Source organism: Phymastichus coffea, unplaced genomic scaffold (genome assembly GCF_024137745.1).
Source record: "Phymastichus coffea isolate CEN01 unplaced genomic scaffold, Cenicafe_Pcof_1.1 PCOF00142, whole genome shotgun sequence".
NCBI classification, from domain to species: Eukaryota; Metazoa; Arthropoda; class Insecta; order Hymenoptera; family Eulophidae; genus Phymastichus; species Phymastichus coffea.
This window is the reverse complement of record NW_026706953.1, coordinates 83,225-106,032: the sequence shown is the minus strand read 5'-3', so window position 1 is coordinate 106,032 and position 22,808 is coordinate 83,225. Positions and strand designations below refer to the sequence as shown.

Here is a 22,808-nt window from a genome sequence, read left to right as displayed (position 1 = left end):
TGAGTATAATAAGGAAATTTGACTCTGTACATAAACTAAAAATAAACTATTATTTATTAAAAATTTTGTTTAGAGGAAAACACATGATCAATCATTTTTTAAATTATTTAATCAATACTTTCTCAATTTCACTGTTAAACCTATTACTTAAATATTTTATAAAATGTACAATTAATCAAAAAGTTTTGCCATATTTTAGTTTTATTTAAATTGTTTCAAAATCACCTTCTTAATATTATTTAATAGGTGGATCTTGAAGTTCAAAAGAATAGATGTACATTAATGCAAAATATATAATGTAAGAAACAGAGTTTTTTTATGGCTAAATTATGAAAATCTTGATATATAGTATAGCACATTTGTCAAAGGAATATCTCATGTCTAATTGTACATATGAGTAACACTTAATGACTACAAAAATTAAATGAAAACAAGTACGTTTCAATGGACATGATGAAGTATAGAAATTGAAAAGAAATTTAGTTTACACATATATTTACAATGAATTGAAGATGAAAAAGAAAAGATAGAAAGTGGCATTCAGCTTATATAGTAAAAATTGATAAAAAAACAGCTAACAAAATATTGCAAGTCACGTAGTAAATAATAAAAAAGTCTTTGGTGCGAACTGACGTCAGCAAAAGATGTAAATGTCGCACTGTACTAAATTATTTCACATCATGCAACATAATTTGCGGGTTGTCGGTCTTTTTAAAACTGCGCGAACGGCCTCCGTGAAAACCTCATCCAAACCTTCTTGCATTTTTGCCGAGCACTCAAGATATTTGAAGGCTTTGATTTTCTTCTTCATTTTCTTGCACTCATGAGGTGTTATTATATCAGCTTCTTCGGTTCTAAGGTCACCTTTGGTACCTGCAGTGGGTTTAAAAGTGGTTGTTACATTTGGTGGATAGAACAAAACTAACAATAGGCGATACCTATGAGGATGATTGGAATGTTTGGACAATGAATCTTGAGTTCCGGATACCATTTACTGGCTATGTTTTCGTAGGAGCTACGTGCACTTATGGAAAAGCACAACAGAAAACAGTCAGTCTATAAGAAATGCCAATGAAATATTGAATGAGTATCGCATCATTTAGACATCGTATAAAAGAAATGGGATTCTCACATTAGGGTAGGATAAGGGCCTAAGCCTTTCGTAATCTTCTTGACCGGCGGTGTCCCACAGGGTGACATCGTATCCTCGACCATCCACTTCGATAGTCTTGGGATAGTTTTCGAAGCTGCAACAAGCAAAAGAAAATGTGATCGAGTGTTGGCGCCAAATGGCAGGCGAGCGGCGTTGATCGAACGCCAAAACTCACACGGTGGGTATGTATTCCATGGGAAATTTTTTGTCCGTGTACGTGACGAGCATGCAGGTCTTGCCGACCATGCCGTCACCGACTGCGGTGATTTTGATTGGTCTGAGCCGCGAGGTGGCTTTGTCTGTAACAAACAGCAAAGCTAGAGTAGAGCTGAAAGGACTGTTGTGCAACCGAGTGATATATGCTCCTTCGTTACAGGCAGACGCGTGCTTTTAACTACGGTCAAAGGAAAGGCGATTTGTTGATTCGGCTCGGCTGCGCCAAGCGGCATCCGGTCGCGGCTTCCTCAACTGCATACCAATCAGGCTAGCCCGCGACCCAACTTGCATTGTCTGCTTGCATTCGGCTCCACTCCGAGCGACTTCACTTGGCCCAGACCAATTTCAACGGTCGGTGCATCTTTTCGAGAATCTTTTCCATTCTTGGAAGATCAGTCATCGTTTTCCGGCTTTGACATTTGTACGCGCGTATAATCGGTATCGCGCAAGCTCCCAACGAGAAGTCACTGCGCCTCGGTCTTTCCATTTTCGTCAAGGCTACATGCGCTGGCTGCAACTTATCAACAATGCAACATCGACCGAACATCGCCGACGCGTGACCAAATTGCTGAATGATTCGCGCGGCACTGCGAGCCTCGACGCCTTATTGGCATGCTGTTGTTCGAAATGGTAGCATACTGAGAGAGCTAAGGCCATTCGTTGCAAGTTCATCGTGCCGAAAAACTCATACAGTAGGATTACCTTTGGTTGCGCTTCCGGTACCCATTGCGGCAACTGACTGTGGTGCTCGTTCTCGGTGTCAACCGTCAGCGTCTCCGAGTCACCAAGCGTTCGTGTCCTACGAGATAAAAGAACGAGATTGGCAGTGATTGCAGAGGTTGAGAGGAGAGCAGAAGCTGCGGCATCCGAGTTGCATCGCTTGGGCTTACAAGGACAACTGGCGGCGATGCCAAGGAAAGCGCGTTTGTCCGCTGTGGCGTCTAAGCGTGTGGGCGTGAGCAGAGCTCGGCTTATCGCCGTGCCGGCTCGTCCTGTTCCCTGCTCGCGTCTGCCTTATCAGCTTCAGCGGCCAGACACGCGTCCGTCCTGCGGCACTTGCTCCATCTCCCCTCCGTTCGTCCCGTCCGTGCCGTGGCCGAGCGACCTGCAGTCAGCCCGAGAAACAGCCTACTGGCGCACGAGCCAAGCTTATCCTGCAAACATGAAACGTCCAAGCTCTGAACTAACCGGCAGAGCTACTGGAAGCGCATTAGCCAGACCGAGCATACAGTACTCTGCTAATCAAATAGAGCCAAGAGATGTCGACTTTTAAATTAAAATACGTGTCGTGAGTGCCAATTAGCTGACTTGCTACTCGGCAAAACGGTTCCTACTCGGTTCCAAGATATGCGCGAGCTGCCCTCATCAACACGCGCATCGGATTATTTTTTTATAAGGCCAGAAGACGCGGCGCGCCAATTTAATATTTACGTAAGACAGCTGAAAACGCCACGGCCGAGAGCGCAGGCCTGGCGCCGCGGCTCTACTCCTAGCACAGCCTCGTTCCCCAGGGTGCAAGCGACGCATGATAAAAAACTAAAAATGACACTTGTCATCGTTCGACACGACGAGCTGGCGTAAATGTTGCCTCGAACCTGCACGCACCTATAATCCACTAGTGGGCACGTTTGCACAAGCGCAGCTGCAGCTTCGTCGTATTAATCGTACCGCTTGCTCCTCGTATCGGCTACTTGGCTGTCGTCACCTTCAACCGCTTACTTTTGCTTTTCGATTTTGCCATCGATTTCGAAGCATCGAGAACAAATTAGTAGGATATCCAATCTAATGATTAATTTCATTTATAATTTTAAGGTCTGTTGCCTTCACTGGCGTCAAAATCAAGTCCTTGCATACGTTTGCTTTTCGATCAAACGAAAATCGAGTGTGTTCAATTTATATGCGCGAGTAACGTCGTAAAAAGCTTTCGTGCCGTCACGTCATCTCGTCCCGACGATTATATTACCCTTGTTTTTCTTTTCCTTTTTTTTTATCAACTCTGATTCCAACGTGAGGCGTGATGTCTCAACCTTTCCAAAGTTAAAAATCACGCAAACGCATATTTCTGTCAAGTAACTTATTTTGTTTGCGCAAGAAGAGTGAAATCGGTTAACATAAAAGACGCATGCCAAAGTTTGAGAATGTTATTTTAAGTATGAAGGAGCAAATTCGAGTAATTGAATAATTAATACGGTGTGCATTAGGTATTTCAAATAAAAAAATACATTAATAATGCATTAATAGCAAGTCGAAGCGGGAGAATGAATGTGCAGCGGCTAACGATCGACCGTTGCTAGTGTGCTCAGGAGTGTGATCAGAATCATTAAAGAGAGCGCGATTGTTTTTCAGCTTGTCTCTGCCTGATAGAGGCTCGGTAAAAGAGATGAAATTGATTACGGATTACCATTAATGGCGCTGAAAAAACCGGTCAACACCAACCGACTGGCCAGGGCGCACGAACACCTGTTTCAAAGACGCCTCGCCTTGCCTATACATTTTTCTCGTCATCCCAAGTCTGCGTCAGTTCTTACTAATTTGCTTTGAAAATTATATTATCGCTTGACTAAATTGCACGCCTCGACTTGCACAATGTTCAAGCTCAACAGTCACGTAGCGTCCGACGCCTGCTTGAATCAGCCGGAAGCAAATCGGAACTTTTGCGTCTTTGGCCACGAGCTTACTACATTTCTTATCGTACGCGCACCCGATTTGTCGTGCACTTATTTGTGCTGTATATAGCAAGACAAGCATGCACAATACTAGTCGATCCTCGCTGGCTTTCCGCGGATCTATTTCAGATGTAAGAGACCTTGCATTTGCTTTCTTCGATGTTTGATATACGTCAATAAAGACCGAATGTTCGAATCAACAATGGCAAAAGCTTTCATGAGAGTAACATGTTATTTATACATGACGACAACCTGCGTGAAAATTCAATGTATTTTTAAGTGGCAAAAATGACGCTTTGTTTGCAACACTTACCGAATGAGTCACTATAGCCAGTAAAAAATAAGCGGTTTGTTATGGATACAGAGCAGCTGAAGGAATTACTATATTATATATATGCATATACACTTGAAACTATATTTATGCAAGCGACTCTTTTGAAATTTCTTATATATGAACATCTTTGGACTGATAAAATGGCAAAGATAAGATATGCAGAAAGCAAGGCATATGAGATAGTGTTGTGTCGAAGTTTCCAAATCACCATTTGTCATGAAACTCATTATCTATAGTTTCGACGTCGATCTAGTTATTGGTAAAATTTATAAAAGCCTAAAATATCGATAGCAACAAGTAAAGTTGCTCTCTCGGTTTCTCTGGCACACGCGACTTCAATTGACACTGTCACTGCCTAGACAGATGTAGTCAAGGCTTGGCGTAGAGCTATTGAAAAATCTGACTCACCAATGAAATGACGCGAACGTACAACAAAGTTCTGAGTCAAAAAAGGCGATTTGAAAGAATAAGCCAGGATACTGTTGAGGGAAGAAGCGGTACACTAGTTTGGTTCAGGTTTGCAGTCTTCCGTATGCTCGCTACTTTTATGCACGAGTTAAGTCTGAGAATGTGCGCGGACCGCACGACTCCTGCGAGTCTTGCGCGATGACTGAAAGGTATGTACGCGTATAAGAGGCTGACGTTCGGCACGCCTCGCGGGCGCCCCTCCAAGTCTCCTTTCAGATTGAAAGGTGAGTAGAATTCTCACCTTTACTTCTTTTTAAATCGAATCACTACATTATTTTACATACATCCATTCGTTCCATAACTATCACCGCGGCTAGCTTTTATATTTTGCATAAATATCAGTTTCATCACATGACATGAGACATTGAATAACAATCGACCATCCCCAAACCAACATTTCATTGTCGAATTTTATTCAAACCCGACGCTTTTCCCGATCAATTTGTGCAGGTTGTTTAAATGATTTTATTTCCAATTAATATTTCTAGTTAATGCACCAAATTCTACATACAGACGTTTCCAAACGAGGATCCAGATAGTATTACCAAAATAATTACTAATCATCATTATATTCCGTTAAAACGTAACATTTCTTTATTTTATATAAAATTACTTATTTTTATAATTCATTTTAATAATGTACATAATGTTTACAAATATATTAAAAATACCACTTTCGTTGTTATTTACTAGCTGAACAGTATCAATTCATTTAACAAGATTTTACAAAATTATCACCTGACACTTTCTTCTATTCAAATATAACTGCTTTAGTAATTAGAAATAAGATAAACCAATCTATAAAAATTATATTAAGTCAATTATCTATACTATATCAAATCATAACTAATATTTCAAAATATCAATGACAATGCTGTAAATAAGCAAATATATTGGATAAATTACAAAGTATATAACATTTTAACAAATGTGTAGGAATCACTTAAAAAATGGTATTTACTTAATCACGTATGATCACTGCAGAAAAAATCTATTACGGAATAAAAAAGGGTTTACAAATATAAAAAAATATAAAATATAAAATTCTCATAAATTGTCATTGAAGATAATTATACTGAAAAATTGAAAGTTTAGTATCATTATAAAATTATTATTAACTTGTCTGCTCAAACTATACACGAATTATCATTTATAATATCAAATGACCTACCTGTCATAATTTTCATTTGTTGAAGTTTCTACTTATTTTCACTCCAAATAAAATGTAGATCTTGCAAAAAAAATTAGATAAATTAAATATTAGTAGATAATACCATGAAGTTCAAATTCCCTTCTTGATAAAATTCAATTCATTTTATGTTATTTTACAACGTGATTATAAATGTTATTTATGATATATAAATAACTTATTTACATAATTGTCTTATAGATGGAATTAGTATCAAATACATCATATACTGATCAAATAACAAAAAAACAGTAAGGTAATGCAGAACTAATTGAATTTTTCAATTTAATGAAGAGGTTGGAATGATCAAAAAAATAATGAAAAATGAATATTTAGAATCTGTCTTTTACAATTTTAGGAATAAGTTAAGAAGTTTTTCAATTTTCAAGCTAGTTCATTCATAAAAATGTTGAGCATGTAATTGCATTCAATATTTAAAAAATATAGTATATAATTGCAGAAAAATACTTACCAACATTCAAAGATTATTTTTTTGTATATATCGTTTGAGAGTTACCCCTCTACCTAAAGAAAGAATTACATTATTAAAAAATTTAATATATCAAAAATTAGATTATTATATAATTTTAATTGTTATTCTACTCATATTAAATGCTGAATACAAATTATGATGAACCTAATTTTTACTAACCAATTGAAGAAAATTTATTTTCAGGTATATGAATCCCAACTGATCTATCACTTTGGAAATCTATTTAAATTTAATTATGGAATTAACATTTAAATTAGTTACAGTGACAAACATTTGTATGTTATTACAAATAATTTAACTCACCTTCTACTGACAAAGGATAAGATTGCTCGTGTGAAGATATTGAATGTTTTGTAGAACCATGTTTGAATGAACCTTGATAAATAATCAATGGTTTTGATTGAGATTTTCGTACTTCTTCATCTCTATATGTTCTTTCAGAAGGGGATTTTGTAGTATTGTTAGAGTTCTGGACAAATACAAATAAATTTTCGTTAAAAAAATTTAAGAGAGAATAATTTTAATTGGTAGTCTTTAAAACAATTTACACAGATTTATTTATTTAAAATTTATTTAAAAATCATATTGTAATAAACAAACAAATGATTTAGAAAAATAATAAATTATAATTAGATGTGTTCATTTATAAAAATGTACGCTATACTGTAAAATTATGTAAATTTTATAAGATTTTTCAACAAGTTAATTTTAAATTAAGTGCAGTTACTTTGTGATATTTAAATCTATTAATATGAATTGTCGTGATTTATTCATTATTTTATTATTTATTATTGAGATTTAATATTGGTTGGCTCACTAAAGTGTTTATGTTCGATATAATTATCATTTAGTTACCATTTATACAAAATTTTTGTAAGTGGTATTTTTGAGAGAATACATAATGATTCAAAATTATTAATTCTGATCAACATTGTCATGTTACATTTTTTTGCAAATAAATACTAGTCACTTTTCTAATTTTGTTGTAAGAATTTTTATAGCATATACATATTGCAATCATTCTTCTAATGTAAAAAAATATTCTTTCATTATTTTACTGTTATATTTTTAATTAAAGATTTGATGTAATTACCCAATTTGATGGTAATCGATAGTTACGTGTATCTCCAAAAATATTTAATGCAGCAAAAGATCTATTTAATTCCTGTCCATCATTAAAATCTAAATTTTCAATTGGCATATGATAGCCTGGAATGAGATTTATTTTCAGTAATGAACAAACATATGAAAACAGTACAAAAATCCATCGCTGAACAATTGATTTACTACAGAAGTTTCCTCCACAACCAATTTTATGAAACTAAAATTACAAAAAGATGTTTATCAATTGTTTTATTAGTTTACGTGATGAGCAATGATAATGAAAACTCAACTTACATCACAACAAAGACTAGTTTTATAATTAAAAGGATCCTTTTTAATTTGTAAAGAAACAATTACTTCATCTATTGCATTATCACTCTCAGCCTTCAAATTGTTGTATAAATTAACAAAGAGCTCTTCAAATGAATATACATCAAAATTATCATTACATTCCTCTAAAAAAATTAAAAATGCAATAAATCAAAAATTAATACTACTTAGAAGACGATTTAGATAAACTTACGATCAAAATTGGCTAACAAATTTATCACAGACATTACTGAATTTTTTATTTGTTCTACATTAAACAATGTAAACAATGGGGGTAACCTTTCATTTTCTTTGTTAGATCTTACAAATTGGCATATTTCTTTAAAAATCTGACCATAATTTTTTTCGCCAAAATCTGGTTCTCTTGGAATTTGGTGACTGCTATTTGAATGAATATTTACTTCATAGGCATATCCTTTTTTTATCTCTGAATTTATTATCTTTTGGTAGGATCTCATAACTCCTTTTCCTAAAGAAAATTCTACTAAAGCAATTTCAGCTGGGCTATAATTATATGGAGATTCACAATTATACATACAATAATAATTTACATGGATCACATAGAATTTCAATGTATATACACCTGCAAAATAATTTAACATTCAATTAAAATTAATTTTAATAACTTTCAATTATACATTAATTTTAAATCCACTCACTATTATTCCTTTTAGCTTCTTTTATAATAGATGATATATATTCTTTCATACGATTATGAAAATCTTTTTCTCTTATTTGGATCTGTAAAAGTTCGTCAACAGATTCTCCCAAGTTAGTTTTTTTATTAAGATTTTGTTTAAGTTTACAATTTCTTTCTTTTTCTTTATAAATCAGTTTTTCATTGCTTGTCAAATTCTAAAAAATATATATATATATACATATATATGTAAATGAAATTGGTTGTACAATTAGAATGAAATTAATTTACTCACTCTCCATGCTTGATTCAATTTAGGGTCACTTTGCACTTCTTTCATATTATTAAATACACATCCTTTTTTTTCTTCTTGTTTTCTCCAATCAAGCATAAAGTAGTAAAATGCATTTTGCTTGTTTCTATTGGAAGGCATTTTACTCAAGATTGTTCAAAAACATATAAAAGTTATTTTCTTTCCGTATTTGAAAATAAGTAGGTTTAGAATTAAGTCGTTCTACCTCCACCAATCAAACACAGCTTCAAATAAAACCTTCAAAATTTAATTTCAAAAAATGTGAGAAAGTCAAGTATTAGCAGAAAATCTGTGGTATATTGCATTCTTCAAAAATATATTTTACAATAAAAGATAATGTATAAATTGAAAATCAATACAAAATCCTAAAAAATGTTGATAGCATCAAGTGAATTTTAACTATAAAATTATTATAGCTACTATTACTCTTTTAGAACAGACAATTCATTATAATTCACATTAGAACGAAGCTTTCATAACACATTTTAATAGATAAAAACAGGCAGTTGTTTATATGTTCAAAATGTATACAAAGCTTACAAAATCAAGGAAGAAATAAAAAAGTAATAAATATACTGTAGCTAAAATAATTACAATTTAAATAAGGGTAATCATTTGAATAATTTCTTTTAGAAATGTCAATGTAAGGGTCAAGAATGAAAAGTATGCTTACGATGTTTTGTCCAGTATCCAGTAATAAACACCAAACATTAATTACTGTTGAAACACCAACTATTTTACCTTGCATTAGGATGAAGGGTTTCAACGACAAATGGACAAAAATTCAAAATCAACCCGGGAAGATTACAGAAATATTGCACTTGATTAACAAAGATAGTAAAATTCATTACTAACTCTGCACAATTTAGTTTTCACCAATGAAAAAATTTCAAAAGTTTAACACTCCCAGATCAGTAGAAATAAAATCTGCAGTGTTTTATAGAAATAATTATAAATTCGGCTTTATAGAAATGAATGTGTTGAATCGTTAGCAAAAATTAAGCGCGATTTTTTGACCAAAATATCATATAATCATCAATTAAATAAATAAATAGTATTTCTTATTATAATGAAATACGCATCTGAAAAATTAGTCAGTAATATAGATCTATTTTCTTGTATCGGGCAGCTATACGCACATACACACGCGCGCACACACACACATACACACACATGCGCGTGCGCACACACACCTTTCTTTATAATTTTCAGTCTACTAATCCTTCAGACTCCGTAATGAGCAATAACGATAATTCGATTTACTGATTTTTTTAAACAATTAGTTATAATAATAATTTCAGTGTACAGAAAAATTGCGGATGATTTTTGCTATGGTTGCTAATCATGCGCAATTTTTTAATAATTTTATCGGGTCAATATTCATCGATTACCCGTAGAGTTCCTTTATTCGTAATGAAATCAGAATTATAACAAATATCACATTTGCGTTGTAATATAAGTATGTATGTACATACTCAAACCTTTTATCAGAATTAAGAAATAACTAATTGATAAATTAATTCAGCTGCCATTAATGTAAAACAAATGTGAACATCATTCTCCTTGCCAGATTAATTTTATAGATTTATTTTTAATTGATAATGATTTCTAACAAATTTTAAGATTGTCCATTAATTTATATTTTTACGGGTAGGTATATATTTTTATTTACTAATACAAGAAGGTAAAACTTGTTAAATATGTAGGAGTACAGGTTTACATTGTATTATAGTTCAACAAATCCAACTGAATATATTTCACTTTCGACGTAAAATTCAATTAATCTCTTATTAGGACGTAAAATGATACCTGCCAGAGATAATAACATAAATATTAAGAAAACAAGGATGAAACTGTACTCCTATAAAAATGTAGAGTAAATTATTACAAAAATAATAAAAAATCCCTAGTTAAAATGGATATATAAGAAATCTTTTGAGATGCAATACGTCCTTATTGGTTCCTGTCGTCTATATTGTAATATCTAATACATACGTAATCTTAAAAAACTCGGCTGGTATTGAACTTAATTGAGTAATAACTTTTCTGATTGGAATGAAATTGTTTGATTTTTTTCTTAATTATTAAGAGGCTTTCTACATAGGGAGACATCGGACATGTACGGAAATTATAAAGTTAAAAAACAAATTGTTTATTTAACATTAGGATGTGTCCGTGATTGTGCAGACTGTAAGCAATGATAAAAACTATAGATTTACTATATTAACATTATCAGTACAATAACATATTATTTGACTATTTTTTTCACCGTGTTAAATGTTTAATAGCCGATGTCCGATGTCTTCTTACGTAGAAAGTCCTAAAAAAATTTCATAATTAATAACAAATATGTAATACATTTTTCAAACTTTTCATAATAGATTTCCTAAAGATAATTGTTATACCAGTTGGGCTTTCTGAAATCATTTGAAATAGGGCATGTACTGTCAACTTTCATGAACTAAAATTTACATTTGCTTACAGATACAAAAAAAAAAAAAAATAAAATTTTTTTCATCTTGAAAAGGGTCACAAGTTTCAAAACGATATTTTCTCAGAGGATACGTCCAATTGCAACGAAAACATCGTTGTTGAAATCAGATAGGAATCTCCTTCCTAATCTTAGGTTGATACCTTAGTACAATCGAACAAATCCGTGTTTTTGGTGATAAAACCAAATGGTAAAACCATTTTACCACGTTTTCAAAAGAAACTGTATTGTTCGAGACACGGTTATGGAGTTAATAGGCGCTTTATATAATAAAATACATACATACACGCACGCACGCAATATTTTTTCATATCTATTATTTTTATTAATATTTTTAGTATACTTCTTTCAGCGATTACCTTTTCTTCGACTGATTTGTGAATCCAAAAAAGATCGGATAGACCGAGTAATGTAATGAAGACATGGCACGATATTGTTGCATCCCAGAACCAAGGTGATCGATAATATTAGGAATAGTCTCGCAATAGTATACGTAGAAGTAAAGCCAACGACAATTGAATAACTTCATGCGAATCATACTCGTCCATTTACTTATAGTATAAACCACGTTGTTTTTAATGTTGAATAATTACATTAAGTAATATTTACGATCTTTCGGGGTTACTCATCCGTGCGTCTATGAGCGTCAAACACTGATGCAGTGATCTATCGCCTATTTTTTAACTTAGATTTTTGGTATAAGGTCAAGAACCTTTTCTATAAAATCTGTATAATTTAATCTTTATTATTTCGCATTTTAAATGTTAAAATTATATCAGCCTTGAAAAAGAATAATTGGTTCGTCAATTTTGTTAACTATTGTTTTATCGATTATTTTATTGATGGTACCTAAACTTTTATACAAAAATTATGATAGCATTGTTTTAATAAAATATTGTACGGTAGTCTATTGTTACTTTTTATTTGATTTTCAAATCCCTACATAAAAATTAGTATTGATGTTAGTTATGCTATACTATTTCTATTTTATGAATTATGTATGTATTCTACGAAATTTAATATAACGCAATTTTCAAAATAACTTATAAAATTAAATCTGATCATAAACTTTCAAATTTGTAATTATTTTATTTGTTGATTATTACTTTATAAGAACACCAAATAGTAAAACCTTTAAATTATAAACTTATGGTTCAGAAAAAAGTGTTAAACATAAATACTTATTTAATCGAATAGAAAGATATTAAAAATAAATATTGATTGTACATCCTTCATAGAAACTTATTAATCGAAGACTACATTTAGAGTATACCGCATCATTTATTTCAAAACATTTGTATAACCTGAGTAAAAATATATAGCAATTACCATCTTTCTAAAGCTTTGTTAAATTACATTTTTTAAATTTCTTACCATGTCCAGCAGAGCTTTTTTTTTCTTGAGTTTTTCTTCTTGGCACAGCTCCGCGACCTATAAATTATGTTATGTGTAATAATTTTCTTTAGAAGTAATTTACTGTAAACAATTATGGATATACAAATTTACCAATAGAAGGAAAGCTTCTTTCACTGTAATCAATACTTCTGGTATCGATAGTATCATCAATATCATCGTCGTCATCGTCATCGTCTATAAGAGTACCTAAAATAAAGTGTATTCGTGAAGTATAAATATAAATTTTAAATTAACTACTTACTTTTGGAATATGGAGGACGAAGAGGTCGTTCTCTAACTTCTGGAATCTAAAAAGTATGTTATGTTTAAATATTATAGTAATTTACTTCAATACTTTTAATAAAATAAGAAAAAGTTACCTTTTTGTTTATTTTACTGTGGTCAATAATATGGAATGGTTTTGCTTTAGATTCATTTGCCCGACGGGTCGCTTGGTGATTCAATTTTCCAAATGAGCGCATCCGATAATCATTGCTTACCTAAAAATGTACAGCCACTTTAAGTAAAAAAAAACAAAAGTAATATTACATACATTTTGTCAACTTGATTGTTTACCTCACTCATATTAAGAGTTGAACTGTATTTACTATCATTTAAACTTAATGTACTAAATGTAGAACTTAATCTTGATAAAGGAGGAATTAGCTCCCGCTTTTCAATTGGGGTATGCACTCCAGCTACTTTAATGATATTTAAGGGATCACAGCAAAAATCACATAGTACATAAAACCACCTTTTAACAATAGATTGACTGCAATGAAGTGCACCAGCTCCTATAGCTTTGTGAAACTGTGAACAAATATGTGTTGAATATCTTTTTAATTGACAGAAATGATATACTTTGAAGAATAATTTATTCATGAAATATATTTACATCACATTCCAGGTCATGACTGTAAGCATAAGGATCTTTTTTTATTTCACGGAAAGCTGTGATACTTTCAAAATCAAAATTTCCACTCTGTTCAAGGACTGCGTTATACATAGCTGCAAATAGATCTTCAAATGCATAAAGACATAAATATTCTTCATATTCACCTAGAACAAATTTTGTTATCACAGAAATATATCAAATAATAAAACTACAAATGTTAAACATGAAGAAGAAAACTTACCACTAGCAGTAGATAATTTACCTAAAATAGATTTAACTGGATAATAAATATCATCCTTTGACATTATTGTGTATAATGGTGGAAGGGTTTTGTTTTTTCTCCCAGGTTCAAGAAATTTACACAAATTCATAAAAATTTCTTGATAATCGTTTTTACCATCGGGAAGTTCAATTGGGATTTGGTGGGTTTCTTTGCTATGAATTAAAGCATCACTTCTATAACCTTTCATCACTACATCACTTATTAAAACATGATACACATCTTCTATACCATTTTGAAGAGAACACCGTGCTAAACATATTTCTGCTGGATAATATTCTACTTCATTATTCATCAGTGTTCGATTGTATGCATAATTTGTATGAATTACATAAAATGTTAGTTGTTGAACACCTGTTAAAAATTTACATATAATAGTAAGGATTTACAATCGATTAATCATGAATTAATTCTTGAATAAAAATCATTCATCGAAGAACCATTGAAATGTCCTTACAATTGTTGTCCTTTGCTGACTTGGTTATTGAATATATATATTCTTTCATGTTATCTATAAATTCTTTTTTCTTTTGTTCAGCTTTTGTAATTTCACTCAATGATTCTCCTAAACCAGTTTTTTTATCTATATCTACATCTATTTTGGCATTTTTAGCTAATGTTTTATACCGCTTTTTTTGTTCTTCAGGTAAATCCTAATATGGTAACAAGAAGATATGACCATTAGGACAAATAGATTACAAGTGAAGCATAAAATTAGTTTTACAGAAGCAATTGATATACTAACTTTCCAAACTTTGTTGCATTCAGGATTTGTAATTGCTTCAGGTATTGAGTAATATTTTCCTAGTTTTTCTTGTTTCTTTTTCCATTCTTGACAAAAAATTGTGAATGCATTAGGCTTATTCTTTGATTTTGGCATTTTGACTGAAAAACAATCAACTTGATTTATTTTATTTCATATATAACTAAAATTTAAGAGCCTATGTATATTTCTTTTCTAATCTTTTCATATCATCTATCAATTATGATTTTCAATACTATACTCAATCTTCAATTAAGTTGAAAAAATATATTTTTATTATAATAATACAAACATCTTTAACATTTTAATATTTATTTTTCAAATTGACAACTTAATAGTTGCTAATTAAATATTCTATCAGAATATAAATTCTTTCATAAAATACAAAAATACTTGCAAAGCATATTCTAAAATAGTAATTAAACTACACTATTTTTATATAATTTTTTTGAATAGTACAAGGGCTTATAGTTTCATTTTTGATAACTTTGGAAGTATAAAAACTAAAAATATATAATTGGAATGAATTATGAACTTATGAATTAGAAATTGTATAATAAAGAAAAATACAATTATGAATTAATTTGTAACACTTTATACAATTTTTTAGCAGAATCGTCATGTGATAATATAATTAATAAATTCTATCTTTCATGAAATAAAATTTACCATACTTTACTGAACAATGTATTATTGTTATTAATCTATTTAATTCGTTTCATTGAATAGACAAAAAAAAGTAACGACCAAAGTAAATAGATGGACAAATAATCTCATTGTTCTCGCAAATTTTCAGTCATAACTTATTATTATAGACTCATAAACTTTTATTTTAATACAAATTGTTATGTTCCGATATTATTGATGGTAAATGCATTGCATCCAACAGTGGTAACAAATTAATACATGCGCATCTATGTACGTACTTACGGGATCAGTTTTTGTTTTCTTCGAGGCGATTCCTTTGTTCTTTTCTTGTAAGATTTTGTCCTCGTAGTCTAGATAACTTTTTTCCAAACTAGTTAGCAATTGGATTGGAATTTTCGGATAACGAATATTACCAAATGCAAAGAATAATATATAAATCAAACGAATGTAATAAAAATTAAAAATGACACTTAATTATTTCGTTATCTAACGAAATAATTGATTGAAGAAACAAACTCCAGACTTATTCGCCTCGTCTCAGCGCTATGCAGTGACAAGGTACTGATACAAAGAAGAAATGCGAAGCCGGCAACTACTCGGCCATCCAGAGAAACCGGCAAGTTGCAGCGTTATGGTTGTCGCCACTTTCTTGGAAATCCTCCCCACTCCTTACTTTCTTGAAACGTATATGCGCATATGTAGGTTTTGTCACGTAGGCATATATGTACATGTTTATCTCAAGTATTCGCTCGTATATATGATGACAAATAGTCTATACAGGACTCGGAAGGGTTTTCGTACGACGAATGTTCATGGAATTTTATGAGTATTTTTTAATGTATTTTGAACTGCTGATTCCGAATTTCGAGTTGACCAGATGAAAACCCGGCTAGTAAATTATTAACACTTTAATTGTTTAAATGGTCATTATGACTAATTAAGTTACACATTCCGTAAACAAACCGAAGTTTTTTTTGTTTCATAAGGAATAAGTCGGATCTTACAAAATAGAATATGAATTAGTTCCGAACGAAAATATATAGCAAATGAATAAATAAAAGATTACGATTACGGGCTCGTTTGAACGCGCTTCTAACTTTTTTCAAACTAATTTACACAAATTTTTGACCATTCAAATGTTTCAAGATTTTATTAGAAATTTATTACTTTGAAAAGAAAAAAAATATTGTCATTAAAGTATAACAATGAATAATGAATTTTTAGTTGAAAAATTCATTAGTTTAAATAACTTTACTTTGTTTAGAAAGAATGTGCCTGTTTTTTGAAATTATAAAATTATTGATTACCGACAAAAATATGAGGTATATTAGCCAAATAAAAACTTATAGAAGCGTAGGACGATAAGCGAGGTTTGAATAGCCGAGCCGTCGCGGTCCATGCTCTCAATCGCAGTTCTCAATATCTTTCACATCGCAGTGCCTATTGCATTTAATAATAAAAAATGTAACTATTTACCTTATATGTACTTATTATTTTTCCAAAATACTTTTCCTTTCAATGCATTTTACATCAATATTTCGAAATGAAAATTTGAAGATATGAACTCTACATGTGGTAAAAGTATGTTTTTCTCAAGTAGGTTCAAGTTCGTTAATTGTAAATGGTCACGTGAAACGCGATAGTTTCAAACTCGATAGATAATAAGTTTGACAGCTTATCAATTTCCGTTCGCCGAACTACAATTTTACGATTTTTTAATAAAAGGTCTGAGGATGTTTTAGTCGCAAAGGCCGCACGTGATTCATTTGAACGTGAGCAAGAAAGAAAAGAAAAGTAATAGTCCAGGCGAGCCCGAAAAAGAGCGTTTCGCGTACTTTTTCCGGAACAGCACGAAATTTTTACCGTGGATAGCTGACAATGAGTGTAATAACATATCTTCATCCAAAGTCTGAAATCGGTGCAGAACATTGTTAACCAGCCGTTAAAAAAAAAATTTTATCTATTTTCATGTTTTCGCGTAATATCTTTTTTACTAGCAGTTGAATCGAAAAATGGTCGAATGGTTTTTTGTTCGTATCGGCAAGACCTACAAAAGCATGTGTCGCACGTTAATACATGTTAATTAGATAAAAAGTTATTAACACAAAAAGGTCAATTATTTATTTAATAATTACCGTTAAATATTTGATCATAGAGATTTTCCATGTACCTCAATGTAGTTCTTATTACGTGAAGATTATGAGCTTTGAAGCCGCAAGCTCTAATGTAATTGCAATCTATACAGACGGTTAACAACAAATTAACTGTTTCGTTTTGTTCGCAGTCCGAATCGTTAAGCAAAGTAACGCCGATTTTTTTATCAGTACTTGTTACAGTTTATAATCGAAAACTGCAATTTAAACAAAAAAAAAATTTTAATTTACGACTCAGGAAATTTTTTCTAAAATATTGCTTGGTTGCAAACTGAAATTAACCGCGTATTATAAGATTTTTCTAGTGTTTTATAATGTATATCGGTAGTTGGTCAGAATTATTAATTCAATTAGAAAAAAACCACATGAAAATTCGTCAATTAATAAGAAAATTACAGGTTGTTAAAGTTTTCGACCTGTTGTTAAAAAATTAATATAGATAACGGAAAATTTTTCAAGCGATCCGAAGCGGAAAGCCAAGGTTCTTTTAACTGTGAAATATCTGGACTTTGCTTCAATTGTACATACATTAAATTCGCGATCGAACGTAAACAGAATCAATGATTTTTTCAATCTTTCAGCGCTGCGAAGTGGTGGGGGAAGTCGACCGTAGCTATTTGGATCGCTCAAAAATTCGCTAACAAGGAAAGGTACACAACCCGAACTCACCGATTTTGATGATTTTGATACATATTGTAGAACATGAAATAGTTATTTATGCACCTTGGTAAGAAAGAAATAAATAAATAAGAAAGAAAGAAATAAAAAATGAACCACAGTGAGAAAGGGGAAGGGGGGCAGTGGAGAGTCCGAGGCCGCGCAGCGTCCCTCGACGTAATACAACGTGCTACAGTCCAAACTGCATTAACAATTTTTTAATTTTGGCGCCCGTAAGCCGATTTTTAACCCTAACCCGGTTATAATTGGAATTGATGTAATTATGGTAAACATTTAGGTTATATTTCAAAAATTGATTGATTTTGATACACTTTTTCTTATAAATATTAATAAATAAAACCAAACTTTTTCATAAAAATAAAATGATTAAAATAAATTTAACAAATTAAATATAAAAATATAACTTAAAATTTGTATCTATTTAATTGTTAAAAGTTTTCTTCAGCACTCTCCGAGTCACTTGCTGAATCAACATTTTCCTTGTTTGCATTAAACATTTTCGTTAAGTCCATTTTAAATCAATTTTCACTACGACTGACGTAACTCTTCAATACTTCACTATCCCCTTTGACCCTCCTCCTCCCCTCTTTTTAACATTTTCTCAGGCATGCATTATACTTTTTTCATAGTACAGAAAACTGCCACGTAGAGGGCTCTACTCGTCCTGCGACATAGTAGCTGCTGTAATGTTGAGGGGCCAGGCTCCTGGACTATAATGGCTATTATAGTCCAGGACGCTAGACTATCATGAGTCATTATAGTCCAGGAGCCTCCTCCGTTATACTAGACTACTTTCTACGCTGAGCATGCTCTACACGTAAAAAGCTGCTTACGGGCGCCTAAACTAAAAATAACTATTACGTACCTTGGGCTGTATCACGTCGTATTACGTCGAGGGACTTTTTGAAGGAAAGGGGGGCAGTGGAGCGTCCGAGGCCGCGCAGCGGCTGAGTGAATTAGCCCGAAGTGCGTTAACAATTTTTCAATTTTGGCGCCCGTAAACTGATTTTTACCGTTAGCCGGTTGTAATATAAATAAATATTGTAAACATTTCAATTATATTTTATATATTTATTTATAACTTTTATATTTTTTACATATATAAATAAAAAAATAATTAGATAATTTTTTCTTAGTTTTAATAATTAATAATTAATAAAAATTTAATAAAATTAAAATATTTGTAACTAATTAAAAGAATCAATATATTAATTATTAAAAGTTACATTGCAGTTTTTACTAATACCGGCACTTTTTACTTTTCTCGATTTTCAAGTTCGGACACGTTAGACAATCCCCTCTCACTTTTTGAAGGCGGAGACTATACTTTTCCGCAGCACGGAAAAACTTCCATGCAGAGCCCTCTACATGGAAGTTTTTCGTACTAGTCCTCCGACGTATTAAATGCTGTCAAGTAGAGGGAGCCAGGGTCCTGGGCTGCATTGACTCAATACAGCCCAGTGTCCTAGGCTGTATTGAGTCAATGCAGCCCAGGATGCCCCTCCGCTGTACTGAACAACTTTCTACGCTGAGCATGCTCTGCACGTAAAAAGCTGCTTACGGGCGCCTAAACTGAAAAAATAAGAGACATGTATTTTGTTTTATTGGCTAATTTTCACTTTTAAGGGGTAAACCTCCCCTAAAGTTAACCCGCAAAAAGCGTTTTTTTTTAATATCTCGGCTTAAAATTAATATTTTTCAGTGAAATAAATTGGAGGTTATTTCTTACAAAAGGAGCAAGTATTTCATGGTGATTTGAAGAGTAAGGGTAGCATCTACTATTATTTAGGGGTTGAAAACATATTTTTTGGCATAATTTTATAATAAAAAAGTTTAAACCGACTAAAAAAAATTGGAAAAAATGTTTAAACATCCATAATAACAAAATTTAGTTAACGTCTTTCGGTGTTTTAATAAATATTACCCGTAAGGGGGTAAACCACCCCTAACACAACATAACTGTAAATATGTAATTCAATACATAATATTTCGTAGAAAGTTTGTATATAGAGGTTTTCAAGGTCGCTGATTACAAATCTGTTATAAGATTTTAAAAATTAAAAATGGCGGAACTAATATGGCCGACAGAAATATCGAAAAATAATTTTATATAATAAAAAAGTTTTGAAGTGACTAAAAAAATTGGAAAAAACATCTATAATAAACAAATTAAGTTTTTCGGTTTTTTCATAGATACTACCCCTAAGGGGGGGGGGGGGGTTAACCACCCCTAACACAAAATAACTATAAATATACTTCAATCCATAATATTTTGTAGAAGATTCAAGTGTTTTCGCGATCGCTCTTTACAAATCTGATATCAGATTTTGAAAATTTAAAATGGCGGAACCAATGCGATGGACGAAAATGTTGAAAAAAATTTTAACTTTCATAAAAACTTATTTACAAATGTGTGATCTTCGTAGCCTGTACATGTGAACTAAAGAGCTTTAAACCTTAAACCCCTAAACAACAAATAGGCTAGGTGCCTGTGCATTTTAACCAAACCACCTCAAATTCCTAAATTTGTAAACAAGAAAATTCTGTGTGTGAAGCAGTTTTATAATTTCCGTAGAAATTTTTATCAGAATGTTATTGAAATTTCTTTATTGTAAATTTAACTTATAATGTATTTTTGTTTATAATATTAGAGTATAATAATAATAATCTACAATCTTTTATCTTTTGCCATAGTGCAATTTTTGTATTGAGCATAAAATATATTATTTTACGAAGTTTTTACAATAATGGTAGTCCTCATAAAAGTGTTTATAGTACAATGCTTTTTTGCACCAACCACTTCGTACAATTGCAATGTTTGTGCACCCTTCTATTTCACAATGTGTTGCACAAGACTTTCCAAAACTGAAATCTATAGGATTATCAAATTTATCTGGTATTTCATTGACGTAACCGCTTTTATACCAGGAATATTTAAACAAATCTATATATCTCGGTTAAGACAGCTGGTTGTGAACCAATGATTGAAGTTTAATTATATTATTTCTCACATGTAAATTCATATCATGATCCATTAACATTACATTATCATGTTCGGACAAAGTTTTTCCAAATACGGAATCCATAGACATCAAGTGATTGTATTTTTCCTGTGGTTCCAGTTAGAATTTTTTTTATGTTAATAATTTTATTTTGTTGTATCGTTTCTTCTATTACTTTGTCACAATGACCACTCCAAGAATCAAGTAATAATATTAAGTGATGGCCTACATGGGGATAAAATATTTTTTCCAACCAGATTTTGAAGTGATCTGCAATTAAACGACTTACTAATTAACTAATCAACGATATTACATGCAAAAATTGTTATTAGTTCCCTTACTTGTTGTTAATTATCCAGATTTGGATGCTTCCACGTACACGTTTTTTGGTCTAAATATGTTTTGTTCTACAATAGGGCCAAACTTGCTACTTGGTTCCTTTAAAACTAGAAATAGCGGCACGGGGCTAAATCTGGAGAATACGGTGGACGGGACAGCAGTTCGTAGCCTAATTCGACCAATTTGGCCATGGCGACGGCGGAGGTGTGAGCCGGTGCGTTGTCATGGTGGAAGAGCACTTTTTTCTTCGCCAAATGGGGCCATTTTTTCTGCAATTCGACGTCGAATCGGCCCAATAATTCAGCATAGTACAGCCCTGTGACCGTTTTGCCCCCCGGCCGATAGGGCAGTCTTCGCCTTCTTCGGAGCACTTTCGACGGGTAAAGTCCACTGTTTCGACTGTTCCTTGGTCTCTGGTGTATACCAGTGGATCCATGTTTCGTCGACTGTCACGAAACGACGCAGAAACTCCTTTGGATTGCGCTTAAACAATAGGCTACAGTATTATCAGGAAAATCTTCTCTCGTGTCAAACTCTAGGCGGACTTCTACAGGAGCACTTTTGATAGATTCATTTTGTTTCGAACAATCTATCACGATTAATGGTAATTTTTCAATGAAATTTATTTTATTAAGCAATGGTTCATTTTCTTTTCCATAATCCTTACTAATATAAATGCCCCCCTCCCTAATTCTAACAGCGATGGAGGTTTTCAATTTATTGCAAATGAACTATGACTTCCGCAATTTTTTTATTTGCAATTGGAAATTCTGCAAACGATTCTGCAATTATTACAATTTTTTTCTTCAATCTTCACGAACTAGAGCATTTTCTGATCTGATTCGACAACTGTCTTACACTGGATTAGGAGCGACTCGAGGAGTAAACAGATGTTTGTGGCGAACCGACTAGGAGAAATAGGCGAGATAACGAAAACAACCGAATGACGATGGGTACCGACACAACTAAATCCCGCCGACGACGTAACGCGGCCTTCCGACCAGCCGATGCATACGGTAGATAGGTGGTTGATAGGGCCGGATTTTCTTTGCGAATCGTCTAATGCATGGACAGTAGAGAAAGCTCTGGGAAACGTCGACAAACGAGAAATCGAGTAATTTGAGACGCAACGCGAATACATTGTCGCGACATTCGCTAAAGACCCTAAGAGTAGTTTCTTATCGGCAAAAATTACAATTCTAGGTTGGAATCAAATCGTTAAGTCAATAGAACGAGCGAGAATTTGCTTCTACGAATGGTA

The 22,808-nt window shown here is 32.3% G+C and overlaps 3 protein-coding genes across 9 annotated transcripts; all 3 read right to left on the bottom strand.

The window, feature by feature from the left end:
• Positions 1-175: 175 nt before the first annotated feature.
• LOC131672108 (ras-like GTP-binding protein RhoL) lies at positions 176-4,966 on the bottom strand. Of its 2 annotated transcripts, none has more exons than XM_058949080.1 (7): positions 4,778-4,966; positions 2,260-2,523; positions 2,072-2,168; positions 1,329-1,452; positions 1,133-1,247; positions 939-1,056; positions 176-873 (listed from the first exon to the last, which is right to left on the bottom strand). In XM_058949080.1, exons 3-7 carry the CDS (start codon positions 2,094-2,096, stop codon positions 674-676), a joined length of 582 nt encoding a protein of 193 aa, XP_058805063.1. In that variant the 5' UTR covers positions 2,097-2,168; positions 2,260-2,523; positions 4,778-4,966; the 3' UTR covers positions 176-673. The 2 variants fall into 2 exon arrangements, with proteins under 2 accessions (XP_058805063.1, XP_058805064.1); XM_058949081.1 differs by lacking the exon at positions 4,778-4,966 and adding an exon at positions 2,975-4,182.
• Positions 4,967-5,418: 452 nt separating this feature from the next.
• Positions 5,419-9,940, bottom strand: LOC131672084 (protein maelstrom homolog). 5 transcript variants are annotated; one of them, XR_009302595.1, is made up of 11 exons: positions 9,577-9,940; positions 8,886-9,140; positions 8,613-8,808; positions 8,147-8,536; positions 7,918-8,078; positions 7,613-7,840; positions 6,823-6,988; positions 6,679-6,738; positions 6,499-6,551; positions 6,009-6,068; positions 5,652-5,711 (listed from the first exon to the last, which is right to left on the bottom strand). XR_009302595.1 is itself a non-coding variant. In XM_058949029.1 (10 exons), exons 2-9 carry the CDS (start codon positions 9,021-9,023, stop codon positions 6,505-6,507), a joined length of 1,386 nt encoding a protein of 461 aa, XP_058805012.1. In that variant the 5' UTR covers positions 9,024-9,140; positions 9,577-9,940; the 3' UTR covers positions 5,419-5,635; positions 6,499-6,504. The 5 variants fall into 5 exon arrangements, 3 of the variants coding, with proteins under 3 accessions (XP_058805012.1, XP_058805011.1, XP_058805009.1); XM_058949029.1 differs by lacking the exons at positions 5,652-5,711; positions 6,009-6,068 and adding an exon at positions 5,419-5,635; XR_009302594.1 differs by having other exon boundaries at positions 5,647-5,912; positions 6,009-6,551.
• Positions 9,941-12,324: 2,384 nt separating this feature from the next.
• LOC131672089 (protein maelstrom-like) lies at positions 12,325-15,987 on the bottom strand. 2 transcript variants are annotated; one of them, XM_058949039.1, is made up of 11 exons: positions 15,654-15,827; positions 14,710-14,849; positions 14,422-14,617; positions 13,926-14,318; positions 13,685-13,848; positions 13,366-13,599; positions 13,170-13,289; positions 13,052-13,097; positions 12,901-12,996; positions 12,769-12,825; positions 12,325-12,698 (listed from the first exon to the last, which is right to left on the bottom strand). In XM_058949039.1, exons 2-11 carry the CDS (start codon positions 14,842-14,844, stop codon positions 12,676-12,678), a joined length of 1,464 nt encoding a protein of 487 aa, XP_058805022.1. In that variant the 5' UTR covers positions 14,845-14,849; positions 15,654-15,827; the 3' UTR covers positions 12,325-12,675. The 2 variants fall into 2 exon arrangements, with proteins under 2 accessions (XP_058805022.1, XP_058805021.1); XM_058949038.1 differs by having other exon boundaries at positions 12,328-12,698; positions 15,658-15,987.
• Positions 15,988-22,808: the final 6,821 nt, after the last annotated feature.